This window comes from Acomys minous, assembly GCF_964271855.1.
Source record: "Acomys minous genome assembly, chromosome: 15".
NCBI lineage: Eukaryota > Metazoa > Chordata > Mammalia > Rodentia > Muridae > Acomys > Acomys minous.
The window spans coordinates 30,122,697-30,148,431 of NC_140497.1; the positions used below are offsets into that span (position 1 = coordinate 30,122,697).

Sequence of the window (25,735 nt, forward strand, 5' to 3'; positions counted from 1 at the left end):
ATTGTAGGGGCTGTAGGTTCGTTAACATATATATTTACTTCAGAAAAATCTAGCAGCAGGCCTAAAGAATATCTGAGCATTCGAATTTGTAGCTCAGTCCCCTTTTCCCATTGGGTACAAGTTTAAAGCTAAATTTAGTGGCCAAGCTCTGCAGCTGCCCTGGAGATAGCCTGTGCTAACAGAGAGGCGAGAGAGACAACTGAGAGCAAGGTGAGAGAGCACCAGCACCTGTCGCTCGGCAGGGGAGGGATGGGCTTCTGGGCTCCTGCCATGTCAGCTCATTGCTTCCACGCTGAGAACGCCTCTTGGGTAACAGTTCTGCGGTCGGGAACACTGAAATTGCACATGCTTGGGAAAATAATCGCATCAGGACTTTGGGCAAGATGACAGCTGAGAGGGTGTCTTCCCCTAGTGGCCAGTGGCTTCATTCAAAGCAAACAGCTCGGTGGATGATTAACACAATGACAGATGGGGCTACACTTGCCACTGAAACAATTAGTGCCCAGGCTTTTAAATACGGAAAGGTTGTGTTTGGATAAACCCGGGATAAGGCAGAAATACTACTGATTTGTTCATTCGTGTTGCTAAACCCAAACCAATATTTACAAACCATTTTGCTGAACAAAGTTCACGTCAGCTGACATCAGACACATATGCCACCGATTGCAGAGAATTTTACTTGGCAGCCTGGAGCTGGATGCTAGGTCTCGTGATACTATTTTATATAACAGAGCATTTCTACTGTATAAGCATGCGGAACACTGCAAAAGAAACAGAGGCCAACATAAGGTGTGTATTTTCAAACTCAAGAAGTAAGAAAAAGTTACTCAGAGGAAAGGCAGCCTTGCCTGGTCCTTCCCACACACTTCCTGAATCAGTTTACTTTCTCCTGTGCAAGTGCTGGGCAGAAAGGGGCACGGGATTGGTCATTCCACACCCACTGGTACCCAAAGCGGAAGTGAGCACGTTCTTTCCCTGTTAGCCATCTTGAAGCACGCTGTGGTTGGAGCAGTCTGGAAGTGCTGCTCTTGGCTTTATCACGTTTCCTTTTTGCAGTCAAGTAGCCAAGGCCATTTAGACAGCCCTCAAATGTGCAGTGTAATGAGAACACCCTCCCTTACCTGGACAGCATAGGAAGTGGTCCCATTCAAGGACGTAAGTGGAGTCCGAAGAAGGGAACTGTTTAGTCAAATCAGCTTGGCCACCTCCCTCTTTTACTGAGACTCAGAGTAAACTTCTGAATTGTATTTAACCTGATACTGTCAACAATACACCTTTCCTTAGCCTCACCAGCTACACTGGTCATTTGAAAGGAACTTTTCACCAGCTGGAGACATTCTCCCTGGAGCACCAACAAGACCAAAGACTATTCTTCAAAACACTTCTACTTTTATTCATGATTATACTTTCTAGGATCTCTAAACAATACTACCATTTTTTTTTTTTTGAAGAGCCTTGTTTTCTTTAAAAGAATACAGTACTACATGGTATGGTGCAGTTAAACCTATATTCTGTGCATCTGTATTACAATGCTTGAGCTGGTAGCATAGGAAACAGTGCAAACACACAGGTATACAAGGTAACAACCATGCACACACATATGCAAATGCATAGCCACACAAACACTAAGTAAACACTGACCTGAAGACCACCAGATGGCGGGGTCACATGAGAGATGCCTGCTGGCTTTTGATAGCTTCACCAGTGAATTGTGTATATGATTCACAGACTCAAAACATACAGGAAACTTTGAAAGCAAGGGGAAGCAGAGAAGTTAGGACTAGGAGTAGGCTCTGGGATCATGTTGGGGGGACAACTGAAAAGGTGAGAGAGGACACTGAGGATTCCATACTCCCACCATGGTGCAAAGGCTCCGAGGAACCAAGCAATCAGCAAATCTGAGACTGTCACTAGCAAACAAACACCAACTGTCAAGCCCTGACAACAGTCTTCAGGAAAACAGCCCTGTCAGTCTTTCATTCCACATCAGACATTTGCTTCTTTGTTTATTTCTTTTAGGGATGTCCTAATTGCCCAAATCTTACCATGACAACACAAAAAAATGAAACAGAAAAAAAAGTAGGAGAGTACTATGGGATGGGGGTGGCCTGCTGAAATTCTAAATCCTCACACAACACTACACAGAGTAAAAGTACATGCTCCTGATCCAATGTGTTCCCCCTCAATGCCAGGAAGTGATAGCAAGTAAAGGACAGACCCTGGCTCAGGAGAAAACTATTTTAAAATGTCTGCGGCTGCTGTGTCTGAGCGAAGCCACCACACTGTAAAGCGTGGCTTGAGAGGTTCACTCTGTCGGTGATAGCACAGGAAATAACCCAGCTGAGAATGTGGGCTTTCCACATGGAAACCATGCCACAGAGCTAAATTCTGAGAGACAGTGTCAAGGGGGATCATGGTCTCCAAGGTCACCTGATTTTGCCACAAAAGTTCTCATATAATTATTATGCATGTAAATTGAACCTGTGACCCAGGCACTCAATCCAGATGAAGTGAACACTCTCCAGCCCATCTCCCCTCAGCCAGCACTTCCCCGTGCAGAGCCAGGGCGGTTGACTGACCCCGCACCTGCGTTCCATGACTTCTCGACCTATGCCCCATGTGGTCTGCTGTCACAGAGACTTCTAGCTCTATGGAACAACTCACTGGGAGAATCTACACCATGCCTGCTGTGTCCGCTAAATTATTTTTGATGCGCTTACCCTGAGTGGACATAGACTATATTATTATGCAGGCACATACATGCCTCTGAAAATTGTCTTTCCAATAAGGAAATTAAGAAAACTGACCCATACGAAGGCACAGGACCTATCAAATACCCAGTTGACAGGATTAACCTATCCATTCCATCTCAGAGCTTAGTTTAAAATACAGTATTGCTTACCAAGAGAAAGTAGTATGGGTCTTCTGCTGGGAAACACTTGATAATCTATAAGACATCTTTTGAATGTTATGATTCACAAGGAAATATATAATTTACATTACCTTACACATACAGGAATAGAGATCTCCCCAATTTTATTCCACGTAAATTGGGAACCCAAAACTGGGACTCTCACCCACTTAGGCTTGGGCGCTTTGTATATCAACCTCCTTTCCCCTTGAGGCAAGAAATCTGAGTGGCCAAGAGTGTGGCGCTGGGCTTATGCTAATAAGCGGAAGCCACGTTTCCACCACTTACTATGGGGAGGCTGCACGAGTCACTTAGCCTCTGTGCCTCCATTTCCTCTTCTGTCAAAGGGGTGTAAGAAGAGCAGCCACAAGACGGTCTCAGTAAGGTCACAATAATTTACTCGAGCAAATGTATCTTTAAACGTTAGTGTCAAGAATTTAGTCAGCTCCCCAAATATTCCGTCACCATTGCCGTGCAGAGGCTTTCTGTGAGCACTTCTGGCTTGAGAACCACAAATTAGCAAGGGATGCGGGCATCTTCTATTACATGACTCTGACAAAGGCGAAACCCTGAGCAGAGAAATCTGTATGAGGAAAACTATAATAATCTCCTTTTCCTAGGATGAACAGAAACCGCCTACCCAGATGTGACCTGAGTGAGTGTGCGAATACACACTCAATACACATGCATGCACGCAACCAGGCATGTCACCTGTAGACATCATGTGTCCTCCCTGATCACTTTCCACCTTGCATATTGAAGAAGGCTTTCCCTGACTTGTTTTCTTATTTCACCTATATTTTGATCAAGAATGTGGATCAAAATTATTTAATCAGTTTAGTATTACAAGACACACACACACACACACACACACATATATATATATATATATATATATATATATATATATATATATATATATATATATATATCTGGCTTCCAAAGTTCTACTATCCTAAGTGAAACACTGCTATCAGTGTGGGCTTGTTTAAAGCCGTATTCTAGATTAGTCCATAAGAGGATGAAATCTTGTAAGAAATTATATATCACTAAGCAGTGTGTGCCACCCTACCCCCCGGCCAATTCAAAGCTACAGAAATGCTCAGCACTGATCTGATCACCTCTTTGTAGTGCTCATATTTTATTTTTTTAACTGAGAAATGATTACTTGAAATTTATCAGAGCAAATTCAAATATTTTATTACTTTTTCAACTTAGTTTTATCTTCAACTGTCTGACCTAAGAAGCTCATTCTTTATTTATAGAGATGTCACGCGTTATATAATACTACCATACAAACCAAATAAGTGAGAATACTTGCATGACTGTAATCCCAGTACTCAAGGCAGAAGTATAAAACGATCTCCTTTGAGCTACATAGTGGGAGCCTATTTCCAACAAAAAGAGTGAAAGAAGAGTAAGAAGGAAGGAGGATGACGAAAAAGAGGAGGAGGAAGAGGAGGAACAGCACCCCAAGCCACCCAGCAGCAGCCTGACATCCAGATTTTATTTACACGACGAAGTAGTAAGCTGCACAGACACAGAATAGACACCAAAACAAGTTTCCTGTGGAATGCAAGTAATAGAACTGACAGAGAGAGGAGGGAGGGGGAGAGAGAGGGAGAAACTCTAGAAAAAACTGCCTTTGCCACATCTTTGCCCAAAGGCCTTGTTTGAGGGCAAACTACACAGAGGGTTCAGGCTGTTGGGCCACCTCACCAAGCTGTGACAATAAACACTTCTATGTACATTACATGCCTTGTTCCTCATACAAAAGGCAGATGACCTTTTCACCAAGTACCAAAGATGCATGCAAGTCAAATTCCACTGCTAGAGAGAACTGCCTCAAAGAGGGCACTCTAGGCTCTGCTAGCCACTGTTCTTACGACAAAGAGAAGTCAGTGATCCTTTATTCTTTGAGAAGAAAGCAATTATCTGTGTGAGAGAAAGGGGAACTACCACAAAAAGCAATTAAGTTACAAAACTGTTGTGCACCAGAAACATAGCTTTCATGTTCTCTGTAGGTGATTTACAACCTAAAAATTAAAAGTTTAAGTTGACTAACAGTTACAAAACTGTTGTGCACCAGAAACATAGCTTTCATGTTTTCTGTAGGTGATTTACAACCTAAAAAGTTAAAAGTTTAAGTTGACATCAGTTGACCCCAGTGAAGGGACCTACAGAGGATGTGAACTCATTCCTAAATTTCTGTTTCTAACGAAATGTCCTGGGGTTCCTACTCACAGACTCACTGTACTAGACACAGGAAGCCGTAACACAAATTCCACTTTCCATTTCATAATCCCTTCTGGTAAAATCCCAATCCATGGTTTAACAAATTTGAAGGAAGTAAGAGTCATGGGGAACTCCACTAGTCCTGCCTCCTAGCCTGTGATGCTAAGAACCCCGTCTGCAGTAGAGTGCCCTGGGAAGGTGGGTCTTACTGGGTGCATCACTTCATTGGCTGAGTCTCCATCAGTGGGTTATAATTTACTCAGGAAAAACAGGTAGTCAAACATTGGTCAAGACCCCAGAAGAGCATCCGGAAAGCTGCCTTTGCTTACAACCACACATGGCAGAGTTATGCAGCAGCATCGTGATCCCTTTTGCAACAGAGCTGCCCTCCCGAACTCCATCCATTTGCTTGGCCTCTAGAAAAAGCAGTGAGACAGACCAGAGGACAAAGAGTTGAAAAGTCAAATACAGGGTAGTTCAGAAACCAAAGGCAAAGGCCTATGTTATAAATATTCCCAGGAACAACTTTCTGTACAGAGGGAAAGTTATGATGTGGAAAGCTGTCTTAGAAAACTGTTGAATGCAAACTGTAAAAGTGTGTCAACATGAAGTTTCCCTGATGACGGCAACAATACTGAGCACGTCTTACACTTAAGAGTGTCTTCTCAACAACAGAGCCAGGCTAAGCCACCTTTCTTCCACAGGCAAAGCAAGGACAGAATGAAAGTCTCCAGATGCTTAAGAACCTCAAATACCCACACCTCAATTGTTAGAACTTGACCTAAGACACAACAAACTGTGTCAAAATATGGTGAACGTTGCTGTCTCAGATGCAGGAATTGGCTTCTTTAATTGCTCATTTATCTACCCCAGTGCTGAGAACTGAACCCAATGCCTTATATTACTGAGCTAGACCCACAGTCTTCAGTCCAATTTTAAATTGTTACAACCAGGGGCACCAAACTGCCATGCAGGAAAAAACCACCACGACTGCCACAACCTGGATAAGTTATTAATTGAATCCTCTCATTTCCCTGAAAGCTGAGTCCTAAAGAAACAACTGATGTGTTCAAAGTCCCACAATGACTAAGGTCACCTGGGAGGTCCGGGAGAGAGAGATTAGGTCTCTTTGTACACTTCCCCCGGTGGACCATTAGGTTCTTGCTACACTGTGCTGTCCTGATGGAACAGAGAACTGGGTAAGTAACCAAGGGCAAAGGTGTATCCTCCAAACAATTCAGCTCCTTCCTTGTCTCTCTTCATCTCCGACTCCACAGTTCCCACTGAGACAACCGACTTCCCTAGGCTCCACCCCATCCCTCCACATTCTCCTCAAAGACATTCTAGGGTTCACAGGCAAGATGTGGCACTGTGACCCCGGCATCTTCTTCTTCTTCAGTTGCCTCTGGATGCAGCAGGATCCCTCCATGGGACTTCGTGATCAGGAAGAGCATAACCAGTAATGAGGCAACCTCTGCATGAAATGCAAGACACAAAAACAGTTCTTCCAAATCACATGCTCATCTCTTCATTTCTCTCCACATGAGGATGTAAGCTCTGGTGCATCCTCATAGCGTTCGCTGCTCTGTTAGGATGAGGATGGTGTGCACATGTGCGCTCTCGCAGTTCCTGGTACACAGACATGAGGATCCCTGAATTCCAACACCCTTCCATCTATCAGTCACTCAGCAACGTGGGGACAGCTTGTGGACCTGATTTCCACGCAGGAACACTGGGGATTACTGCTTTAAAGGTAGGACTACTTTCTCTCCAAATATCCTTGAACGAAAGAAAGTGAAGGAAGAATGGAAGGATGGATGAATGGAAGGAAGGATGGGCGGAAGAATGGGAGGAAGGAAGGAAGGAAGGAAGGAAGGAAGGAAGGAAGGAAGGAAGGAAGTTTCCTTCCCTCGGCACTTTTATCTAGGATATTCAAGTACCAATGTAGAGTACCTGGCTCCTAACTGCCAAATGATCAATGCACTTGATACCACTCCGTGACTGAAACCAGAAGGCTGTTAACATGTTTAGAGAGTCACTGTAACATGATGATTTTCCCAACGGAAATATATTTTCCCATTACCACACTTGTTTAACATTATCACCGGAAAAAAAATAAATCAAAAGACTTAGTCCCACAATGACTAAGGTCACCTGGGAGGTCCGGGAGAGAGAGATTAGGTCTCTTTGTACACTTCCCCCGGTGGACCATTAGGTTCTTGCTACACTGTGCTGTCTTGGCACAAAATCTTATTCCATCTTGGCATCAAAATACGTAACTATTCTTGTAATTGTGTGTATAACAAAATGGTTTACCTTCCAGCATTTTCTGAAGACTGTTCCTCATGACATGAATGTTCTCTATCCCGATAAACTGAAACTTGATGTTGGAATAATTGTCTTCATTCTCATAGCCTTTCCCTGCAGCACGATTTGCCATGGCATTAAGCTGCAGTGGTCAGCGAAACAAAACGGTCATCAGTTACATTCAGGACACGGAACAACCAAGACATTTGTTGGATGCTTAATAAAAATACTGCAAAGACATGTAGACACACAATGTGGTTTATATCCCTGGAACACGTCCTAAGCGCTCATAGCTGCAAGCACAAGGCTAAGCTTACGGTCACCAGCACACATGTGCCGGCCTGGGTAGCATTTTCTTAGTGGGATACATTCTGTAAATCCTCCTGGAGATCCCTCTGCCAGTTCTGACAGTGGTGCTGACCCGACATGGCAGCGTGTGGCAGAGCCAGTTTAACACCATGCTGGGTGGCTGGCAGAAGAATAGCCACAGAGAGCCACCAATATAAGGCTGTGTAAGTCACATTATCGGCCTCATCCGTAACATGAAGAAACTAGTCTTCGGGAGGGGACATTCCTTCTAATTTGCCCAACGGAGCCTTAAGCAGGAATCACTAAAGAGAGAATGCTAGTTCACGCTTCACGAAGCTTCTTCTATCTGCCTTCTTCAAATCAAGATGCCTAACTGGGGGCTTTGTCACTTTCGACCCCATAATTTTGTAGATAAGACTTCGGAATTTCAGTGTAATCTGGGTTCAATGCTAACGGATGCTGACGAAACTTATTAAGCTCAAACCGCTCTGACCTGCGCAGCACAATCAACAGACGAGCCCTGCCTTGCTGGGAAAGCAGATTTATCACAAGGATAATGGCTGGGGATGTTTCTCCCTTGAAGCCTAATTAAGCAAACTGTTGCTTAGTCATTCTCTTCCTCAGGCCACAAAGTTTGGAGAGTAGCCAAACTGGTGGTCTGGGGTGGGGGGCAGGGGATGGTTGCTTTTAAGTGTACAGTACAAGGTAGTCTATCAAATAGTTAAATTTAAAAAGCTTTTAAGTTAAAAATACTTTGGCCCAGATCTTCGAGTTCTGGAAACCTCACAAAATTAAAGGTCCCCACACATATAGATAGGAGTGTTAGTCACAATATTTTTATAAACACAAAAGCTGCAAGCCTATGAATATCTCATGGGAGCGTTCAGAGGAGAAACCATGGCATAGCTATGCCCTGGAATTTAAATGTCCACCACTTGCCATGTTCTCCCATGTCGTAGACCTTTTCTGTCATCAAGTATAAATCAATATCTACTTTTCCCAATAGAGACAGTCAGAATGACTCAGCAGCTGCTCACCACCACAGAGCTTAAGTTCTACATATCTATATGTACATATATGTAAGCTAGAGCATGTTCATGCAACCACCCATTGTTAATAAACACACTGGTGTATTTTTTTACATTCATTAAGAAGAATTGAAATTATTGAAGACTATGCCAATGTGAGAACAATGTCACCAGGAGAACAGGGAGTGATGAGTTGTAGGACAGTATTATCAACATTACTCCAGACACGCTTGTAGCCTTGCATTGTTACAAGACGTGTATATTAAGTTTGGACTATAACTCATAAGAATGGGACAATCAAGAATTCACACAGTACAGATAAGAGCAAGCCACTGGCACGGGATCAGCCACTTCAAGAACAGCAGTTCCTGTTCCTCAGCTCAGCTTCTCTGATACCTGTGGGGGCTGTCACTAATTCAGGAGACTGACCCCACTCTACAAAAGCAAGTCAGTAGACTTAAGAACAAATACTTTAGCTGTGATCAAGAAAAAAATTAATAATATATTTTAAGGATACTCTATGTTCACCTTTAAAGGACTGTAATATTTTGAGGGGCCTTTTTTAATTCCAGAAATTATATATAGGTGCTGCTCTCATGGAACTGTGTACTGTAAAAACCAATGCTCCACACCATTGTTTTCAGGTTGGCTGTGGCTAAACCTTTGTAATAAGTCTCATAAACTATAGCAAATTGACAGGATCTATACAAAAAGCCTTCTATTGCACAAATTATGGACTGAATCTGCATCTGACTTCAAGTCAAGCCTCCTCACCACACCCCCTCCTCCTCCACTAAACATGTGGAGCATGTAGCAAGCAAAATACAGTCACTACATTACACATACACATACGTTACACATACAACATATATACAACATATGCTCACATTTGAAATGACTTAGAAGCTACAGTGGGGAAACTGATTGGCAGTTTTCCTTGAAAGCACACAGGAGAAAACTTTCAGAAAGCCGATGTGCACTTCACATAACGAACAGAAGGTGGCAATATTTAACCTATCAGTCATGCATACAACTCTTTCAGGAGCTCCACTTAATTTTATGTTGCAAAGGCTGAACTGTCAAAGCAGAAACACAGTTTTGAGAGAGAGAGAGAGAGAGAGAGAGAAAGAGAGAGAGAGAAAGAGAGAGAAGAGAGAGAGAGAGAGAGAGAGAGAGAGAGAGAGAGAGAGAGACAGAGACAGAGACAGAGACAGAGACAGACAGAGACAGACAGACAGACAGACAGACAGACAGGATATGCTTTATTAGCATGTCTAATATGGGTCGTCCTTTGGCTGAGAACTCCAGTACATAATTAAAGATACTGGCTTCAAATTTTTAAGAATTCCCAAGTACACAGAGCGATAGAGATGAGTGTGTCCCAGTTTCTAGTTCTGCTTGAGAAGCAGGGGTTGGAGAATCCACTCAGATAGCACCGGGTGCAGAAACCCCCCATAGAACAAACAAAGCGTCCCTGGCTGGGATGAACAGATGCCCGTGAAGGTGTCCCTGCTGCCGCAGGAGCATGCCTGAATATGGGAAGGGAGACACATGCAGCTGCTGCCCAATGGGAGCTGGTAATCCCCGCCACGCCTGGGAGGGGCCAAGTGAACAGCAGGACCTGGAAGAGTTGGAACCTGGGGCATCACTTCCCCCAGGTGAGAACAGAGCGACAGTTGGGGTTTGCTAGGGGTGGGATGGGGGTGGGGATGGGTGACAGGTTGCTATGGTAACAGCAGTAAAGGAAAAAAGAGGCAGAGGCCCAAGAGGGGCTCAAACACATTTAGGGTCCTCTACAGACAGCCTTGACTAACTACAGAATTTAAGCTCTGTGGTGGTGAGCAGCTGCTGAGTCATTCTGACTCTCTCTAATGGGAAAAGTAGATATTGATTTAGAGCTGATGACAGAGAAGGTCGACTACACGGGAGAACATGGCCAGTGGTGGACATTTAAAAATTCATCCCTGAGCCAGGCCTCGGTGGCAGAGGCCTGTAATCCGAGCTACCCTGCAGGCTGAGAATGGGACAACAGTACAAGTTCAAGGGCAGCCTTAGCAGCTTAGTAAGACCCATTCCCCGAACAGACAGTGAACAGAGACTGAGGATGCAGCTCCATGGCACAGCACTTGCCCATGCGTGAAGCCCTAGACCCAGTGCTCAGTGCTGGGGAAAAAAAAAAAAAAAAAAAAAAAACAGCGAAGAGGGAAAGAGTGTGTGCTCCCAGGAGCCTCGTTACTGGCAGACACATCTCTACACCTCACCTATGGCTGTGCTGTTCACACACAGAACGAATGACCAGCTGACCAACTGGCCACATGACTACATAAAAGAATTGAGCTGACCAGGTAATCAAGCCAAGACTACAAAGAAACAGAAGCAGGTTCTGTACCACCCCTGGACCCATCATACCTATGAAGCCCCAGTGAGGGTTGGTCTTGAGATCAAGCTGAAAGAAGGCCTGGTCCCTGTCCTGGCCTTGGAGTCTAGGATCGTACCAGATACATTTTATGAATCATGACAAGGCCTGATCTGACAGTGTTGAACAGGAAACCACAGGAAAGCTGCCATTAGCAGGAGAACTAAGCCAGAGCCTAACAGAGATTGTCAAAGGATGGTCCCTTCCTTTCCTCATCTTGCTATGGCCTACGAGCTCTAACTGTGGCACACCATGTGAACACTAGATGATTTTAGTGCCTACAAGTACCATCTACAAAGGCGCCTGTCAGAATCTCCCTGTCCTCATCTACAGACATCTCGTGCATACTTAAGAATACCAGGACTATATTCTAGTAGGAAATCTCAGGCCAGGTTATTTTACATTTTCAATCCACATAGGGTGTTCAATGGTCTCTCCCTCTCGACAGGCTATGTGGACCGATGAGCGGTTTCTCCAGAATTTTCCCCTCCTGTGGTTTCTACCAGGCTCAGCTCTTCTGTGTAGTTGGTAGAAGGGGCCACAGGAAAGGAAGCTAAGCAACCGCGGTTGGCTTACTGACAGGCTTCTCTGATAAATACTAATTGACCGTCTCTGCGCCGTCTCTGCATAGGTATCCAAAGGGTGACTATCCTAAGGCACACATGTAGGCTCCCAGAGGTAGGATGTGTCTGGTTCACTCACATGGGAGCTCGCCTGTGGCATGAGCCCATTCCAGCAGCCTTAGCCGCGTACTTGGCTGACGCCCATCACTGACAAACCTTCAGTGTAGATAAGCTGTTAGCAAGGTTTTATCAAGTTTGTTCCGGTCCAACCTGAGCCAAAGGATGCTTCTCCGTGCTTGCACTGACAAAGAGCAGGAGCGAAGACTGCCCCCCCCCCACCCAGCTTGCCATAAAACACAAATGTCTCTCTCCCATTGTCCTTCCGCTGATGGCCACCTGCAAGCTTAATGCACATATAACCAGGAAATAAGATCTCGGGTTCCCACTTTTTAGGCACCCTTGATCTTCACAGCTGTATTTTGAGGATGCCACCTGCATGGGACCCAGCGAACAGACACTACCTCATTACCAGAGAACAAGAGACATACCCCATGACTTCCTGTTACACAACGAGACAACCACTGATGTTGTGATCTTAAGGCCATAACCACAAAGCAATCCTTGGAGCTGGAGCATGACAAGGGCCAGTCATCTACTGAAGCAGGTGACAGCCTTAACCCAACCCCTGCCTCCAGGACTCACACCCCCTCCATAGCTTAAGCAGGCGACAGCCTCAACCTCACCCCTGCCTTCAGGACTCACACCCCCTCCATAGGAACACATAGCTCAGAGCCCTTCCTGCTCCTTTAGCCTTGAAGTGATTTTTGTTGATCCACAGATGTATGATCAACCTTCTAGAGTCTGGAAGTGGAGACAAGGTTCCCTAGAGATGTTTATGGTAACAGAAAAAATACTGGCTTTGAGGTCAAATAATCCAGTATTTCAATGTGGAAATTACTTAACTCTTCAAAACTAAACCTGCACCCAGAAAAAGAAAAAAAAAAGTCTAGAAAATGGGAGGGAGGGAGGGATGGGATAACCATTGAGATGTAACAAGAATAAATTAATAAAAAAATAAATTTAAATTTAAAAAAAAGTCTAATCTGCAGGATTCTTACAAGAATGAAAGGAGAAAGTGCTTAGCATTTTTGCAAGGTCAGCCAAGTCCCAGAACATGTGATAAAGCTGCGGGCAAGGTTGAAATAGGATGACACTCCCTGTCTCAGACCCCAGCAGACACTGTTCTGACACATTTTCATATTTCAATGCATCAACCTCTAGCACCAGCGTGTGACCAAGCAGACTTTTCTTGGGAATTTTCAATGTGTACTTGGGAATGCCACCGCCTCTGCGGCCCTTCATCTTATACCGTGAACAATTCAGAAGGTCGTCTGAGGGGGAAGGTGGGAAAGCCTTTGTGTGGACTCAGCTGGGAAGGCCAAGGACCAGGAGCCTCCGAGCTGCCTCCTAAGCCTTGCTCTTTAACGGTACTAGGGAGCCAATTTGGCTGCAGGGGGCAAGGACTGAGGAAGACTTGCACAACAAACATCTACTTAGTTTCCCGGCCACCTAAGGAAGGGCGAGGTAGGAGAAACCAACCAACCTGATTATGGTCTTTTTAAAAAGGCAAGCTTCAGGCCAACAGTGTGGAGACTACGTGAATGGCCCTGGATAAATTTGAGAGGAGGGTCCTCCACTTTACCTAATGGATCAGAGTCAAGCTTGTGAGAGGCCGCGCTCACATTTGCCATTACAAGATGGCGCTGACATCCTGTGTCCCATGCTGATAAACAACTAATCTGCGCATGTGCGAAGGGATTTTCCACTTGTTGTGCTCTGCCTCTCCCGTGGCATCACACGAGCAACAGCCAATCAGGGACTGACAAATCCTAAGCGGAGGACAGTTTCCTATATAAGGGATGGGTTTCTGCTGTTCGGGGTCTCCATTTTACTTGCTGTAAGCTTATGCTCTCCCTCTCAAGATGCATTAAAGCTTTACTGCAGAAGGATCCTGTGTGTGTGTGCAGCGTCGTTCTTGCTGGCGAGACGGTAACGCAAGCCACACAAACTTCTTATCACGCAAGAGTAAACCACAGTGTACTAACTACTTCACATCGAATCCTTAGGATTAATTGGCTCTAAACATGGACTAGCCTGGCCATGCAGCTGCCACATTCTAGGGAAGGCTCACACTGCGCAGAGCCAACCTGGATCACTGGGCTCTTACATTAGGAGGCCAACCGGTTGCTCTCTGTTAGAAAAGCGGGGTAGGAAAATGGTTTCCAGCCTTCACTCAGTAAAAGCCCTGTCTTCCCTTCCCATCTGAGTTTGTCTGCAGACAGAATATCCTGTAAGAAGCACAAACCTGCCAGAAAATACAGAAAATACAGAACAGCTCTACCTTACACAAACAATACAGGGAGGAGGAGGGCAGGCAGGGCAGAAGCACAAACAGACACAACAGCACAAGGTAAGGCTTTATACTACCTTTATCCCTGCACATCTTATAAGCAGGGTAAATTTTGGGTTGAAGTCTTTGTGGGTGGGTTCGTGTTCCCCTCCCTCCACTGAGTCCTATCTGGTCAGAAGGTGGCCACTTCAGTCTCCATGACCTCCGCTACTAGGGGTCTCAGCTAGAGTCACCCCCTCATCCTTCCAAGAGCATACCCTGTTGTAGGCCTCCAGTTGTCTCGGAGATGCCCTTGCCCACAGTCTCTCTTCTCTCTGCAAGCCCTCTGTCCTTCCACCTCCCAACACCCCCCACCTCCTCTCTCCCCATATCTGATCCCCACCTTCATTTCCCTCAGCACTCCCTCTCCTATCCTGTCCCCTCTCTTCAACCACGTCCACTGTCTGTTCTAGTTCCCCTTCTGAGTGAGAGTCAAGCATCCTCCCTTGGGACCTCCTTGTTACTTAGCTTCTTTGGGTTTGTGGAGTGTAGCATGGTTATCCTATACTATACGGCTAATATCCACTTATAAGTGAGTATACGCCATGCATGTCTTTCTGGGTCTGGGTTACCTCACTCAGGATGGAGGGAATGTCCAACCAATGCCTGGCCCCACCTGAGACCCACCCATTGGGAACGAGCCAACACCTGATACTGTTAACAACACTCTGTTATGCTTACAGATGGGAGCCTGGCATAGCTGTCCTCTGAGAGACCCCACCCAGCAGAGGATCAAAACGAATGCTGAGGCTCACAGTCAAACACTGGGCAGGGTGCAGGGAGCCTTGTGGAAAAGAGGGGACGAAGGACAGAAATACCTCGTGGTGACAGGAGCTCCAAGACTGACAGAGCCAACTAACCTGGGCTTCGGGGTACTCGCAGAGACGGAAGCACCAACCAAGAACCATGCATGGCCTGGACTTAGGCCCCCTACAAAGATGTGCCCAATGGGCAGCTCAGGCTTCATCTGGGTCCTCTAGTAAGGGGTGCAGGGGCTATCTATGGCATAGACTCTGTTGCCTGCTTTTAGATTACTTCCTCCTGGCGGTGTTACCTCACCAGAACACAGGGGAAAAGGAAGCGCTCAGTCCTAATGCAACTTGATATGCTGGGGTGACTGGGGGGCTCCCCTTTTCTTAGAGGGGAGAGGTGATAGGGGAAAGAGGGAGGGAGGGTAGAACTGTGAGGAAGGGAGGGGGGGCTACAATTTAGATGTAAAGTGAATGAATAAATAAATAAAAATAAATCTTTTTTTTTTTTTTAAGTTAAAGACTTTTTCACATCTTTCAAGCGCAGACCTTCCATCAGGACAATATTTTTATTCCTGGCTTAAAGATTTGATCATTGTTGTACAGTGAAAGTTTACTAGGAAGGCAGAGACCCATTATGTGTGATGTAGCAAGATGGCTAAAGACTATGTCTATAAATACCTAGGTCTATGCCACTAAGTGCCTATTCTTAATGGTTTGACTTGTAAACTGACTTGAGCTATTAGTTTGTTTTCTCTTTCCTATGTCATGTTTTTATTCCCCTGTGTTCTTTTTTGAATAGCCTGCCTGATATTTAACGCACACATCATACAACTTGTAAAACGTAACAGCACCCATGTATCGTGCGACCAGCTCAGTGTTAAAAACAGGGGAAATAAAAATGTACTTGACACAGTCAGCCTTTCTAGGAGCTGAGTGTCAGCAGAGAGCAGCCCCTTGGCGTCCCCATGGTCTGATCACGCCAAGAACAGCTCTTTTCAGATGAAGCAACCAGAACAAGGAATATTATCAGTTAAGCTTTGGTTCCCTCCAGCCTCGGGACTCAGGGCTCCAAGACATGTATGAAAGCGTTGACACTTACTTTAGGCCTCGTGTCCACGACGTATATGAAGTCACTTCCAGGATTGGCTTTCCTGATGGCTTGAAGCATCTGCTCGTCCTCCAGGCACCTAGCACTAAAGCCAGAAAGGGGCTGGCTGCTCCTGCAGATGGAGGCCTGTGGGAGGAGACCACAGAATCACATAATATCAGAACTTCCCCAGAATCAGGCCTTTGGTTAGCCTGCACCCTGCACCAACACAGCAAAATGAAATTGGGTCTTACGGAAATCAAGTTGTATTTGAAGGTAGAATACTACCCTCCTGAAACTTACAGAACACTACTAACGGCATGACTAGGGAAAACATTTTAGTGCTTTTTGTCAATTTTTTTATACTACTCTTATTTAAAAGAATCATGAGCACCCAAAATCAAACCCAAGCGTCACATTTCCACAGTAACGAAAGCCCATGTTCCAGCTAGGTTTGCTCTGTTAACAGTGTTTAGAAACAAGGGATTTCTTCAGCCCTCATCTCAGTGTGTCCTGCCATTTTCCTGCCCTCCAACATCGTACAACCATCTTTCAATTTCCATTCCTCAGGTCCTGCCCCAGTGGGTTTAACTAGCTGTGGCTTTAAAGAACCATGGATCAAAGGTATTCAAGTGAAAGTACTGACTGTGTATTGAATACACTGAGATTTTTCTTATTGTTGCCTTTCCCCCAAATAACCCATAATTTCAAGTAATTTACCTTGATTGGGGATTTTAAGCAATCAAGAGTTGATGTAAAGTACGCAGGAGGATGTGAAGCGGGCACAAACAAACACTACCGTTTTACATGAGGGGCTAGCACATGTGGAAGACACTGGTTCCTAGGGGAACTCTGAGATCCATCCCCACGGACAGCACGGAGGACTTGATACCGCACTAGTGGGTGATATATAGAATAGCATAAGTAAGTGAGGATAGATAAACACATGACTTTAAACGTGGCTTTCATGAAAAATATTTCTGTGGGCTTAGCTTCCACCATTGAAATACATATAAATCTCTTGATGGGATGTATGACGTCGTAAGCAAGCCTACACTGACTCTGTAGGTGCAGACTAACGGGTTTGCTTTTAAGTTGACTTGAGCTATCCATCTATTTTCTCCTTCCTAGGTCATGTTTTTATTCCCTTGTGTTCTTTTTTAAAATAGTGCTGCCGACATTTAATTCACATGTCAGACAACTTGAAAAGCTCAACAGCACCCCAATCACTGTGTGACCTGCTTGGTAGAAGAATGCAAGGAGCCACAGTCAGTAAAAGATGGAACCACTCTAAGTGAGCAGGGAAGGAAGGCCTCACCAATAGTCCCATCGTGCCATCACTTGCTTAGGGTCTGTCCACATAAGGGAATCATCTCTGAGTTCAAACTCGGCTTTCTTGCCTTCTCAATCATGCTGGTTAGGCTCTGTCACCTTGACAGAAGCCTAGACATATCTGGGAAGAGGGATCTCTAATAAGGAGCTGCCTTCAAGGGACTGTCCTGTGGACACGCCTATGGGGCATTTTCTTGATTAACAATTAATGTGGGATAATTATGCGTGGTGCCATGCCTAGACAAGTATTCCTGGGTTGTACAGGAAAGCAAATTCAACAAGCCATGGGCAGCAAGCCAGGAAACAGCTTTCCCCTGCAGCCTCTGTCTCAGTTCCTGCCTCCAGGGTCCTGCTTTGGCTTCCCCCAATGATGAACCATATAAACACCTCTCTCCCCAAGCTGGTTTTGGTCAGTGTTTTCCAACAACAAGAAGAAGCAGCAGCAAATTAGGACACCAGCCCAACAAATTGGCCTTGGCCTGAATTCTCCAGGAAAAAAAAATAAAAATGTGCACTTCAGTGCTGTCATTGGAGAAGGTACAGTGTCTCCCTATATAGCTCTGGCTGGCCTAGAACTCGCTTTATAAACCTGACTAGCCTGAACGCCACAGAGCTCCAACTGCCTTTACGTCCTGAGTACTGAGATTAAAGACGTGCACCCCCACACCCAGCCTCTCTCTCAGTCTAAAGACCCAGAACTGTGCTGTGAAGAGCTTGGAAATTAGATGAGGACCCTAGAACAGCTCAGGAGCAGGCGAGCAATTACTGACGGGGTTCAAGGAAACTGGGGCCTATAGTCGGGCTCACAGTTCAGCAAAGCAATCTTCAAATTGACAGGAAGTAGGTAGAGAGGAAAAAGGGACCAGCAGGTCAGAGCATGGGAGAGGGAAATGAGACAGCAAGCTGCAGCCAGACCCAGAAGCAAGCGGATATGACAGGAAGGACCTAAGGGCTTGAAGCAGCTGTAAACTGAGCCCACTGCAAAGAAACCATCACAAGGGAGTAAAGAGAGAATATTTCCTTTGGTCTTAAAAGAGTGATAAGCAGCCAGGCATGGTAGGTACACTGGCCTGAATTCTAGTTACTTGGGTGGTCGGGGCACGAGGATGACAAGTTCAAGGCTAGTCTGAAGTACAAGGTGAACTGAAGATAACTTGATGAGACCTTGTCTCAAAAAAAAAAAGACAGAACAGGACTGGAGGCAGAGCGCACTGGCTGAGCACCCGCCCAGCGTGCATAAAGCCCCAGGTCTAATCCTCAGGCCTGACCAAGTGAGTAAGTATACGGGCAGGGGTCTGCACTCTGCTCTGAGGGTTCTTGGAACCGTCTTCACAGTTTATCTATCTTTATCTAAGCTTTAAAAACCTTCTTTATCTAGGTTCCAGAAACCTTAGTTAAGGGTGACTGCTATGGGGATACACTATGAACTGTGGCCACTAAGCCACACATTTAGACTTGATGTTGTTATTCTATTGTTCAACAAAATGATCCAAATGAAATTCTTCACTCACTCGTGCTTTTGTCCCCAGCTTTTGTTCCATTTTGAATGGAAGCGAAGTAGTCTGCGCATATTTCTGTGGGTCCTACACGCAACCCTGAGTGTCGGATCCTGGGGAGAATCTCGCCACTAACTGGGAGCACCTCACTAACAGAGAGGCCTCTCATTTTCTTTGTTTTGGTTTTGGGGCAAGGTCTCATATAACTCAGGCTGGTTTCAAACTCACAGTGTAACTAAGGATGACCTTGAATTTTTGAGCCTCCAGAATGTTAGGATTTCAGGGTACAACACCATCCCCAGTTGGTTTATTTAGTACAGGGGACTGAACCCTGGGCTTTGTGCATGGTAGGAAAGTGATTTACGGACTCTCACATATCCAGACACCGAATCAACAGGAAGCCAGGCAGCATGACACATCTCTAAGAGTAGAATTTGAGAAAATCCGACTTGAGTCTTAGTTTTCTTGCACTATATGATCCGGAGTCAATTACGTACCTTCTCAGTATCTCAGCTTCTTCATGTATAAAAGTAATAATTAAATGAGTATTACTGGTAGTAATTAAAATTAATAGAATACTAAAGTGTACAATCCTATAACAGTCCTAGAACTATGCAGAACCTTGGTGACTTTTCAATGAACAAAACGATAAGCAGAACTAAAAGCCTGTACTGTATAAGAAAATCTGTCTTAATAGAAATAATTTACGAGGCTTTTTCGCCCTAGCAATGTATGCTATGAATCTACGAGACCATGTCTTACACAATTTAACAAAAAAACCCTAACATAATAACAAAGAATAAACAATAAAGTGACTCTCAATAGCAAACATACCCAGAATGCTGTTCATAGGTGAAAAGTCTCCAAGCATGACCTGCAAAGCTGTTTGATCCCAAAGAGAGTTGGGGTGGGGATGGGGCACAAGGCTCACATCCAGAAACAGGCTTAAAGTTAATGTTACAGGTGCCTTGATATCTGGTAAAGCCAAGAGGCCCTGATCCAAGCTCTCACTCACGCTGCTTCCACAGATAAGGGTCCTGGTCCTGCAGGATCAGGGATGACCTCCCTCTCATGATGATAAAAGGCCCGATTCCCGTAGTACCAGGTTTTTACTGCTCCCATTACAACCTCAACACAGCCCTTCTTAGTCTATGGATGGGTTAAATGAGCAATAAAAGCATGGGAAACCAAAATTTCCCCAATCTCACCCGATTTCCACGTACTCACAGAAACCCACATTCGGCAGTGATATTTCCTTAAGGAAGTGGCCTCACCCAGAGGCAGCGATACAGTTAAACATGATACCAGAATATAAATATTGTTACAAAAACGCAAACGTGCCTATTATCCCACCTGCAATTCAGATCTCAGTGTGTACAGAGATGGGAAAATGGGAGCTGAAGTGCCCACACAGTGTTTCCCTAGAGTAACAATATCATGAAGTGATGCTTAGTCATGTCTATCTGACACCTTTTCAAGAACAGCTAAAACTCAATGCAGAGGATCACCAACTTCATAATAGGCTTGGTTGCTGGGTGAGTTCACTGGCATCCCGATTTAAGGTATAGTACCAGGAAATCTCACAACCTTACTAAATGCTATTTTTAAAAAAAGAGTCATTGGATTCTCTGCCTCTAACACAGCATGGCAGCTGATTACGCTTAGGTTACTGTCTGAGTCTACTATTAGGTTATTGCCAAACATACATAGAAGGTAAGTGAGTTTCTACATGGAACTAGATTGTAGGAATTCAAATTAATATACACAGAAAAAAGAAAGACAGACAGACAAACAGACAGACACACATACACACACACACAGGGGAGGGGGTAGAAAAATCTGCACTTAGGATAAAACATAAAAGCGAAGTGTGAAACAAAGGCTTGCTTTGAGACATACATGGCTTTCTCTACAGTAGTAGGAGAGAGCAGGAAATCGCCGTCTGCTCCGGAACTTGGAACTCCCCACGAGGATGTGTGCTGTGGCCGATTTGGGGACGTACAGTTCTGTGGGGTACGAGTCACAAACCTGTCACCGAAAGACACAAAGGTATGTTGAGGCAACCAAGCATTACACTGCAATTTGCCACCAGAAATCCCATTTCGACATACTTAAAAGGTTGCGGGTCTTAGCTTTCCTAATCAAGTTACAGGGTGGGGCTGTTTCCGAGGGAACCTGAAGCCACGCAGAGAAATGAAGCACTGCAGATTCTGTGGCATAGTTCTGAAGGGCAGCACCGTAACCACTAACGACCTGTCATGGTGCGCTGTCCCTTCTCTCCAAAGGCTCTTTATGTGGGGGAAGACAGTGACAATTGAGTCTTCCTCCTACCAAAATGGGACAAACTAATTCTGCATGCTAGTGGCTGAAGAAATAACAGCTGCCTGTGTTTGACTGGCAGCCTATGTGGGGACCATTTCCTAAAATGTAACCACAGCCCTTACATCCTCAGATCACCTCTGTGTCCCTGGCACACGGGGTACTTCTTTAGCCTTCTCTGAGCACCCCTGGCCCCTGGGCCTCTCCAGTTTCTTCCATGCCTCCCCAGCCTGCCCAGTCCCACCTTCCTCAGGAAGTCTCCTCCCGGGTCCTCCCCCAGGAAGATTTCTAGATAGGATTTCACGGTGGGCCTCCCATTACCACACAATGTGCCAGCTTTATCTGTGAGGCCAGCGTGTTGATTTTGTAAAGTAGTGTGAAAAGATTTGTTCCTTCTGGCAGGAAGTGCCGCAGGGAGACCTGGTGCCCTGAGAAGATCTAAAGGGTGAGACTCAGAAACCGGCTGCTTGCTCAGGACGTGCCGTGGAGTCTGCAGCTCCGCAACCTCAAGGGAGCCGAACTACACTGCGTATTTTGGTTTTCTAATCTCCAAAACTGAGAGTTGAGTAATAATACTTTAGGGAGTGGATAGAAAGGAAAAAAAAATCAGAAAACACCCATGACACAGCATTTTATAAACCATCAGAGCCAAAAGAAATGCCAGCCCTTGGCAATGGTGACTGCTGCTGGCTGCCCATCAGTCAATCCATCAGACGGCAGTTTCCTGGACTTCATTAAACAACTGTTTATTTCCTGGAAGTCAAGCATCTGTGGGGCCATAGCAACAGAATCCACACGGGTGTAGCAATAGGGGGGTAATATTTATTCTTTGGCCATCTCCACCCACCCTTACCACACTGCAAGTTGCCACTGAAGGGAACAAGAAACCACAAGCCTCCTGTCTGCAAATAGTTTTGTCATAGTGCTCTCCCTCCCTGCCTGCCTCCCCTAACCAGACTACTAAAAATCATGGAGCAAGAGAGGAAAAGGCCATAGAAGAGGTGATTCAGGCCCAAAGCATAGCTGCAGTCTCTTGTGGGCTTGGGGATGCTGAAGGGAACTCCTGTTCCAGGAGCGCAGAGCCCAGCTCACTTGGACCCAGACAGCCACAACGAGGCCCCATGACACTGCACTTCCTTCCTGATTGCAGCCTTGTGTCTGAATCTGTCTCAAGCAAGCAAACTGTCTCAAGCAAGCAAACTACTAGAACATTTACACACACACACACACACACACACACACACACACACACACACACACACTCCACTCCTACAGGCCCAAGGGTCAAGGACACGTGGTCACTGCCCCAGATTGCATGTGCTGCAAATAGGCAGCTCTAAAGGGAAGTAAACTGAGGATTGCCTATACCGCTCCTGATAACAGCAAGACAAAGAAACTGAACTGTTTTACTGCTAAGTGAAATACCAATCTGTACTAGGGAAGACTTTCCAAAATACTGCACATAAGCTTCTGAAAATTAAGAGAAAAATAAAGGATTCTGCAGCTTCTACCAGGCCCTCTGAGGGTTTCCCAGGGCCAGAAGGCGGCCAGCGTGGTTCAGGCCACACCATGGTGTATGCCGTGACTGAAATGAGAATAGAGAAGGAAAAATATCTGGAGCCCTCTTTCACACTCAAAGCCCAACTCAGAGGCTGTACTGATGTCTCTGCACACACAGCCCTCATCACTCACCTCTGTGAAAGGCAGTTGCTACCTTCTGTAACACCAGACTTAGCACGCCCCGGAGGAGACTGGGGACCTTCATGGCTCAGCCAATGCAGAGGCCAAAGCTCCCCTACCTGGGCCCAGATAACAATGCTCAGGCTTGCGGGCTTGCGGGCTGGCGGGCTGGCGGGCACAGCCTTCTCTCTTGAATACAACTCTATTAAAGGGACCCTGCTTCCTCAGAGCACTGAGCCCAGCTGACCAGCCAAGGCTGAAGTATATGGCACTCACTCTGAGCATCTTCCACTAGTCTCTAAGAAGCTGAAGCACCTGTTACATCCATTAATGCTGATAATGACGATGAAGATCACATACTCAGGCTCGCAGCATAATTTAACTTGAGTTCTAGTAAACAGCTGTTTGTGGAGCTGAAAGATTGACATTTATCCTCCTTTCAAAGTAGGCAACACTCTCAAGTGAAAACTAGGAGTCTGCTGGGCTGTGGTGGCGCATGCCTTTAATCCCAGCACTTGGGAGGCAGAGGCAGGAGGATCTCTGTAAGTTTGAGGCCAGCCTGGCCTACAGAGAGAGTCCCCAGGATAGTCAGGACTGTTACATAGAGAAACTGTCTTGAAAAACAAAACAAACAAGAAAACTAGGAGTCCTGCCCTGAAACCTCCAAACACTTTTGAAGAAACTGAAGGAGGAAGAAATGGAGCGATCCAATATGGCTACCATGTGCCCTACTCAAAGCAACCTACAGACTCAAGGCAAATCCTATCAAAGTCTCAATGGTCGTTTTTCCAGAAATACAAAATTTATCTGAAAACTAGTATGAATCCTCAAGTGACTCCATATACTCAAAACATTTTTTCCCTAAAGAACAAAGTTGGGAATTCATACGCCCTAATTTCAAGGCAGGTTACCTAGGCCATGCATAACCAAAGAGTGACACTGGCATAAAGACAAACAGACCAACAGAATGGAGAGTCCACAGATAAACCTATGTGCAGCTAAGTAACCCCAGCTGAGGTACCAAACCCGCTCTTGGAAAAGGACAGATCTTACTTAGTTACTGAGAAAACTGGAAATCCACACCCAAAGGGAAAAGGTGAATTCTTAGACCCTACACAAAGATTAACTCAGTGTGGGTTAAAGTTGTAAATGCAGGATGCCACCCTCCCAAAAATACACAAGGAAAAGCTATATTGAATGTAACTTTTATGTACCCAAGGAACAACCAAAAGAATGTAAAGGTACCTAAAAATGGAAGAACATTATTTTCAAATCACATGTTCTCTATGCATTTACTATCTAGAATACATAAAGAACATCACGTCAAGAAAAGCAAATAGCTTGACAGAAAACAAAGACATGAATATCCCCAAACATGTTCACAGTCAGCACACACATGAAAAGAAGTTCAGCATCACTAAACTGTCAGTGAAATGAGAATTAACTACACTGAGAAATCATCTCACAGCTGTTAGGTTGGTCACCATTAAAACAAAGCCAAAAACAAGGGTTGGCAAAGACGCAGAGAAACCAGAACCTTCTGCATGCTGGTGAGACTGTGAAGCAACGCACGCACAGCAGAAAACAGTATAGAAGTCCTTCACAGCTTCTAAAATACAATTACTACATGATCCGGGAACCTCACTCTGGGTAAATCACCACAAGAGTACGTAGACTTGCAAAGAGGTGTTCACACAGCCTCGCTAGATGCAGTACTGTTCCTGACAGCCAAGAAACAAAACAAACACCATCCCCCTAGGAATGAGCACAATGCTTTCGATTCACACCGGGATATTATTCACCCTGAAAATGAAAGTAAGTTCTGCAGAATGAGACAGCATTGCACAACTGCATTTATACACAGTATCTGAAGGAGTCTAATTCACAGAAACAGAAAGTTGAATGCTAATACCAGGAGGAGCACAGGGGGAAAAGGGGGAGAATGACTGTTTAATGGACACAAAGTTTCAGCTTTGCAAGAGGAGTTCTACAGTTCAATCGCACAGCAATGCAGCATAGTGAACTATTCTAAACCCCACACACTTAAAAATGGTGAAGATGCCAAATTTGGTTCTGTATTTTTATCATGTTACAATACAATAGGCACAAAAACCACGGGAGCACCAATCTCAGTGAGATATTGATGGTTTATTAGAACCCCAAGACTGACCGTGGCCAAAGACACAATCTGGGCCCAAGAGCCAGTCTTTTTATAAGAAAAACCGTCACCAGGTAGCAACTAGGTAGCCAGGTGGGGAGCAAGGGGGAGGGCGGCATTACATCATTTTGATTAGCTAAACGCAAGAAGAATCGATTTTGTTCTGACCGCAATGTCCAGGTAGCTAGACTTCCAGTTTCCCACTGTTCCAGGAGAAAGGAGCATAGCAGGGTACTGTGTGTTTGTTTAATTCAAGCAGAATGTTCACCAAGTATTGAATTGTGAGTAAAAGGCTAATCAAGCTCCCAGGCAGGTAGAATCTGAGAACATGAACTTAACTTCACCTTATGATCAAAATGGAGATTTGGAGGCAAAATGGCTTCGGATGTGCTAAGAGTGGCACAGCTGGTGTTGGCAGAGGAGCTGCAGTCGGGAACGGAAGCAGCTCTTAATGGAAAGGCTATACGGTTTAAGCGGGTTACGCCAATCAAAAGAAAAGAAATGCGCCAATCTTAAAAATCCTACTGCTGTCTCTTTCATAACTAGTTCACAGGCTTGTGACCAAAATCCTGGTAAGGAAGAATGCGCCACACAATGTAATTTATGCTACTACATTTTCCAATTCCTCAGGAACCACCGGAGATTTTTGTCTCATTTTGAAAATCAAAAGGGAAAACTCAAGAGAGAATGGGA

At 45.1% G+C, this 25,735-nt stretch overlaps 1 protein-coding gene and 1 long non-coding RNA gene across 2 annotated transcripts in view; one reads left to right on the forward strand and one right to left on the reverse strand.

The window, feature by feature from the left end:
* MTMR7 (myotubularin related protein 7) overlaps positions 1–25,735 on the reverse strand; it is an 83,806-nt gene that overhangs the window by 18,459 nt on the left and 39,612 nt on the right. Inside the window, exons 5-7 of the mRNA XM_084759670.1 lie at positions 20,785–20,913; positions 16,070–16,204; positions 7,463–7,595 (exon numbers count right to left, since the gene is read on the reverse strand). Coding sequence (XP_084615796.1) covers positions 7,463–7,595; positions 16,070–16,204; positions 20,785–20,913 — 397 coding nt within the window. The remainder of the gene's footprint in view (positions 1–7,462; positions 7,596–16,069; positions 16,205–20,784; positions 20,914–25,735) is intronic.
* On the forward strand, positions 10,564–15,319 carry LOC311584941. Its single transcript, XR_014775043.1, has 3 exons — positions 10,564–12,433; positions 14,108–14,239; positions 14,902–15,319. It is a non-coding gene; the product is annotated as an uncharacterized lncRNA (long non-coding RNA).